The sequence below is a fragment of the Stegastes partitus genome, unplaced genomic scaffold, assembly GCF_000690725.1.
Source record: "Stegastes partitus isolate 25-593 unplaced genomic scaffold, Stegastes_partitus-1.0.2 Scaffold194, whole genome shotgun sequence".
In the NCBI taxonomy this organism is placed as follows: domain Eukaryota; kingdom Metazoa; phylum Chordata; class Actinopteri; family Pomacentridae; genus Stegastes; species Stegastes partitus.
Genome location: NW_007577925.1, coordinates 415,440 through 422,168, shown reverse-complemented (window position 1 = coordinate 422,168; position 6,729 = coordinate 415,440). Strand labels below are relative to the sequence as shown.

The 6,729-nt window shown below is 42.0% G+C and overlaps 1 protein-coding gene across 1 annotated transcript; it reads left to right on the top strand.

Annotated features, from left to right (window-relative positions):
• The first annotated feature begins 521 nt into the window (after window positions 1-521).
• On the top strand, window positions 522-3,163 carry LOC103356350 (prolactin-releasing peptide receptor). Its single transcript, XM_008280454.1, has 3 exons — window positions 522-984; window positions 1,283-1,680; window positions 2,936-3,163. Exons 1-3 carry the CDS (start codon window positions 522-524, stop codon window positions 3,161-3,163), a joined length of 1,089 nt encoding a protein of 362 aa, XP_008278676.1.
• Window positions 3,164-6,729: the final 3,566 nt, after the last annotated feature.

Genomic DNA, 6,729 nt, shown 5'->3' with positions numbered 1-6,729 from the left:
AAACTATGTGAGATTCTCCTGAGAGAGACACAGGAGTTAACTTGCTCTTGCCAATTATTTGTTCTTGTCTAAGTTTCATTTTCACTCAGTTGTTCTGGAAACTTTTCCACAGAGGCACTTGCTGGTGGTGTCCAGCTACAGCATGTGATCACTTTCAGTTGCTGAACCACAACGATATGGATGAATTGATTGTATTATTGTTGCTCATGCTGCACAGCATTGAAAGCATACATTTAAAATAGCACCGTAAAGTGCCTTTAATAGAACAATCTCCTTCTGAAGAGGTAGTCCGAGGCAGCATCCAGTTTATCCACCCATGTATTTTTGGTGTCAATGAAAAAAGTACAAACAGTTTGTTATTAACTAATTTAGAATTCAGTCAGTTCTCTCCAGAAAATACTGATTATCTCTGTGACCTCCGAAGAATCCCATATATGAGGTTGATAACTTACTTATGATTCCTGTTGTACATGTTGATTAATCATTGATTATGCCTTATGTTTAGGTTGGCCTGCAGAGACATGGATATCTTCACGGAAAAGGATTTCAGTGTGACTGGAAACATCAGCCATGAAATAGGACGAGGAAGTCTAAAAGACAGCCAGAGTCAAGGACTCAACCACAGTGACCCCTTGGACATGTTTATCGGCATGGAGCTTCTTCTGCGCTTTAAACCTCTCTTCCTGCCGCTCTACTGCCTCGTAGTGGTCGTGGCAGGGGTCGGAAACTCATTTCTGTTGGCCTGTATTCTGGCTGACAAGAAACTCCACAACGCCACCAACTTCTTCATCGGCAATTTAGCAGCTGGCGACCTGCTAATGTGTTTGAGTTGCGTTCCACTGACTGTGTCTTACGCCTTCGACAGCCGCGGTTGGGCTTTTGGAAGACCTCTTTGCCACTTGGTTCCCTTGCTGCAATGTGCCACAGTGTTTGCATCAGTGCTCTCACTTACTGCCATTGCTGTGGACCGCTATGTTGTTGTAGGTAAGGGACTTAACATTATGTTTTTACTTTTATTGTATGCTCAAAAAGTAAACGTACTACATGTAGGATTTGAAAATGTGTTTTGTTGGTGCCATATGATGCTGGTAACCCAAAAGACAGGGATGTGGTAGACACTGATGCATGCTGATAGTTAACCACGCAGATACATTTATTCTATTAATTTGAAAGACATTTTAATCAACGTTTTATTCTAAATATTTCTCATGTAGATGTGAAATATAAAGCCCCTGGTGCTTTAACTGATATATGCCATGTCTGTATTCCTTCCTTGTCTCAGCTCACCCAGTACGGAGGAGGATTTCTGTGTGGGGTTGTGGTGCAGTAACTCTGGGCGTCTGGCTTTTGTCTCTGGCCTTGGCTGCTCCTCCATCTCTCTACACTCGCTACCTGGACCTGCGGCCCAGTGGCATCGATCTGGTAGTGTGTGAAGAATTCTGGCCAAACAGCGGCAATCTGCGGCTGCTCTACTCCTGCTTCATTCTCACAACCTCCTACATGATCCCACTGCTGTCGGTCAGCATATCCTACTGTGCCATTACTGTCACCCTAAAACACTATTCCATACCGGGGCAGCCATCCAACAGTCAGCAGCGCTGGAGCCAGAGGAGGAAGAAGACCTTCTCTCTGCTGGTGGCCTCGGTGCTGGCGTTTGCGCTGTGTTGGCTGCCTCTCCAGGTGATTCTAAGACAATGTTAGATCAAACATTAAATCCTAACAGCAAGCCATTCTTAGTAGGATTCATCTAAACAGTTAAGGGAAATGTTAGAAAGAGCATGATCAAATCCAGAAGATCCAGTTTGATTCTTCTATAGGTATCTCCTTGCACGTCACAAACTCAGTAAGAGTGAAGTGACAAAAAGGGGGGGGGGCTTTAACTGCCCATGAGATGATTGAATTTCATGCATCATTAACCACGGAAGCCCATCATTGGTAATCGTGTCTCCAAAACCAACATTATGTCCACAATGAGCCATGCAAAAGGCTAGCAGATTAGGATTTCATCATCATATTAATTGAAGGAGACATAGAATGTGTTGTTGCAGTGCAGTTGGAGAGTGTTTTGCCCGCCCTGCTTACATGCAGATTACAAATGACGGTCGTCACGTTTTGCAAGTGACTGTTGCATGCAAATAGACAAATCCTCCAAGGACCTTGCATGCACTTGCATGGCTCTCAAGTATGGCCGTTGCTATGATTAGTAAAAACATGCCGAAATGAGTTAGAAGAAATGATAACATTTCATAAACTGCTGCATGCATGTTGGGAATTTAATGAAATTGGCCCCAAGCTAGTGCTACAAGATGTTAAAGCCTAACTTGTCACATGGAGTGATGTGATATTAGCATTAACCCAAAATGTAATCAGACAACTAAAAGATAGATTTCTAAACTATCCATCCATCCATTATCTATACACCGCTTAATCCTCACTAGGGTCACGGGGGGCTGGAGCCTATCCCAGCTGACTTAGGGTGAAGGCAGGTTCACCTGGACAGGTCACCAGTCTATCACAGGGCTACACTTAGAGACAGACAACCAAGCACACTCACATTCACACCTACGGACAATTTAGAATCACCAATTAACCTCAACATGTTTTGGACCGTGTGGGAGGAAGCCGGAGAACACATAGAGAACCCACGCTGCACGGGGAGAACATGCAAACTCCACGCAGAAAGATTCTGTTGCCCCCATCGGGATGCAAACCGGCTACCTTCTTGCTGTGAGGCAACGGTGCTAACCACCGATCCACCTTGCAGCCCATTTCTAAACTAAATTACCACATTTATTGCTTTGATCTATAGTGTGTTTTTTGTTGTTAAAGGCCGAGGGGGAGCAGAGTGTGACTTTTCAAAATACTGCACTTTGTGAATGTTTATGATTTAGAGCAGATTCATTGCAATTACAACTATTTCCATGTCGTTGTGTAGGTGCTGAACCTGTTGCTGGACCTGGACCCAGACTTCCACATTATGGGAAAGCGCTACATAAATGTCTTACAAGTCTGCTGTCATTTAGTGGCAATGAGCTCTGCATGTTACAATCCCTTCATCTACGCCTCACTGCACAGCAAGGTGCGCATGCACCTGAAAGGCTACCTCTGTCCTTGCCACAATCGTGAGAGGAGGATGGTGGAGAGAGCAACGTCCAGGAGCTGATCCTATCATACGCTTGCTCTGGTGGCTTTTGACATACAGAGCCTGTCTTTACCTGCAAGCTAACACATGCTCCGCAACACCAGTGTGAATGTTTGAGGTGTCTAGGAGAATACAATAGAGCTGCTTAACATTCATTGAAATCAGATTTCTCCATGCTTTCCAGTATTGTGTGACTTCAAGACATTTCGTTCTCTCTTGTGCATTATCGCTGGTGGCAGCGCTAAATAAGGCCGCTTATGACAAACAGGTGAAGCAGCAGATCCAGTCCAACATGTGTAATGCTTAGAATGATGATGAGGAGAGAAGATTAACTATCCAATGTGATCCCTATGTTGTTCTTGGATAGCAGAGCTGCTGGCAGAGACACTAAGCAGATCCTGCAGCTTTAAAAAGTCCAGCAGGGACCTAAACAGACCCTGAGGCTGAGGAGCTCTGTAGAAGACTTATGCTGGAGGCTGAAACCAGGCGGCGTGGTTATGCTGGCCTGGTTATACTTAAAGTGTAAACGCTTGACTTCAGGGAACTGACCGAACGATGAACTCTTCTCATCAGACATGGATTACAGATCGGAGAAGAAATGCTCAAAAGAAATGTGATTGTTTTGTTTTATCATTGATGCTAAATCTCTGTGTTTTGAAATCCTATTCTTAATGTCAGTTGTGTCTCTCTTATATTCCATGTCACGTATATAATATACAATTATGTTAAAATACACATTTCCTGTTATACTTAATGTTATTATACAATAGTGTTTTGATTTGGTTCTGCAGACTAAATTAATGTTATTTATGAACATAGAAATGTATGCTTGTGCAACATACTGTATGCCTAGCACACAACAGAAGTGAGTACACCTGTGTGCAGTATCACTTACATTTTAAATGTGTTCAAATTTACATCACCTTACAGTAACTGCATTACTTCTAAGTTTAATCGCAGAGCAGTTGCTCTCATGGAAAATTAAAAAATGTACAATTTAAATTTGTTATTTTAAAAATACAGGTCCCACAGTAGGAACTGTGTGCAGCAAATGTGGGTACATTACTAAGATTCAGAGAGAGACTATTATTCAGCTCGTCTTTGGTGGAGGGGTTGTTTTGCTTCACATTTCTCTTCCCTAATGTTGTTCGATTGGATTCTAGTCATAGTTTTGACTTTGTTCTTCTTTTGAAACTCGGGTGTGATGTGTGGTGTGATGCTGGATTATTTCTCTTCTCCTAAGCTTCTGGAGACTGGGAGTCACCCTGTCAGTCAATATTTTGGTACATCCACAGGCATTCATAGTGCTATCTCCAAATGTAATTTCCCCAACACCTTTTGCACTCATGCAGCCTCAAATCATCACACTCCCACTTCCGTGCTTAACTGCTGGGACTATGTGTTCTCCATGGAAGTCCTGGTCAGGTTAATGCCAAACATGCAAGGACCAACTGAACCCAACAAATTTGTTTTGGTCTTATTTGACCGAGGAATGTGCTCTGAATAATCATCAGGCTTCTTTTCATGCGTTTTCACACTGTGTATTCTTGCAGTTCAGTGCCGTAGTGCAAGCGAGAGATTTTTACCGGAATGCCATCCATAAAGGCAGACATGATGCACTGTCCTTTGTACCCTCTGAGCCCTCACAGAAACTCTGATTTCCATCGATAAGCCCTGGTCCAAGTCTGACACACTTGCCCATCTGTTTTTCATAGTTAGACGGTGCAATTAGGACACCGTCCATGGAATCATTTTAGAAGGATGGTACAACTGGCTCATTCTATACCTTCTGATTACTGATGCAACTGTGTTTCAATGAATTTTTAGGTTGCCACCACTCGTCCTGTGCCATTTTTCATCTTTGTAAAGTCTCACAATGCAGCCCATTGGTCCAAAACTGAGAGGATTCTGGTATTCACAGGTGCTTTTATAACAATGTCCCTGCAGTTAGACTAATAGGAAATCACAGCTGGACTGTTTCAGTGATGAAACAAGTTTCTACTGTATTTTCAATATAGTCTTTTTGAAGTATTTGTTTTGATTGTTCATGAGAGGAAATATTGTACTGGTCAACTTAAAGATAATATAACTGTGGAGAGATAATTTTATTTCATATCATTCCACATTTACATGACGTTCTCCAGAGGTGTACTCACTTCTGTTGTGTACTGTAGTTTGCACAGCTTGTGGGGACATGGCTTGAAAAGATCAATATGCACAACCAGGATAGTTGAAATATGACTTTTATACAGAATGACACCTCCTAACCCAGACTGTAAAATAAAATCAATACCAAATTCATAAAGGTGTTACTTGACTGGCAAACTAAGTGCTCTGGCTGTGTCGGGAAAACAAGACTGACACAGTAATCAACTTAATATTCAGAGCATGAACAATAAAGTCACCCACAAGCATCGCTGTGCTGACGCTGAGCTTCCATCAAGTATGATTAATCCTTTCAAAGTCTGGGTATCCAGTCAGTTTTTGTACATGCCTTCTGACTCACCAGAGAACTTGCTAATGTAATCTAAATTACATGTAAGCAGCATTAATTTTATTCACTCAATGAGGTAGCTACAGTTTTTAGTTGTTATTGCTGCTTATGATGAAAAAAAAAAAATTATGTGGTTTTTCAACTGGTAACTATGAGGGTTGAGAAATTCATTACACAGGGCAAATTTATCATAGTGCAGGGCAGATTGCCAATCAACCAACCCAGTCAGCCCATTCAAAAAATGGCAAAACACCATTAGCTCAGTCGGCCTACTGGCAAGAGCAAAAATACCCAGTGTAGCTTTAGTCCAAACAAATAATCCCCAGCTCCCCAGCCAGTGCTGCTGATGTCAACTGTCGCCTATTAACAATAAAATTATTTTGCTGTTTGTTGCTCGGCAGTTGGGCTGCCCTGGCTTTTCTCTCTAAGTGAACCTTGAGACTGTTTTCAGCTCTGCTCAAACTGATTTTAGTCCTGATGTTCTTTCTAAAAGGATTCGTTTGGTTTTGTTCATTAGAAGGTTGGAAAGCACTTTCAGAGGTGAATTTGACGTCCATCCTCCAATGCCCTGCAGCCACACACAGTGGCCATTCCCAGATTAGGTACGATTGATCAGTAAAAGAGTCTGAGTGCAATTGTCGCCCCTCCCAACTCCCTGTTGACCAGTGTTCACAATAATGTTTAACCCCAGTGCACGTACATCATCATCTGTGTGACATTTGTAAAAGCTGCGCATAATGTGAGTGTTTTTTTATGTTTAGAAAATGTGGCAGTGGAATACTTTTCATGTTGTATTTTCCAGCAGTGGTACACGTTCTGATTTTGCTAATGCTAGTTCTTCCATTTCACCCAAGAATGCTTCAACTGGTCTCCTTCTTACACACGTCTTACACATGTCTTTTGACCCAATCATACTCAAGTACAGCACAGATTACCAAGTGTGAAAGAACCTGTTATCAATTCAAAGCAAAAGCAGCTGCAACATGGTTTAAAATGTTCAATATTTTTATACTACATTCAGTATAAATACCTAAATAAGCAACATTTATCCATTATCTATACACCGCTTAATCCTGACTTGGGGGTGCTGGAG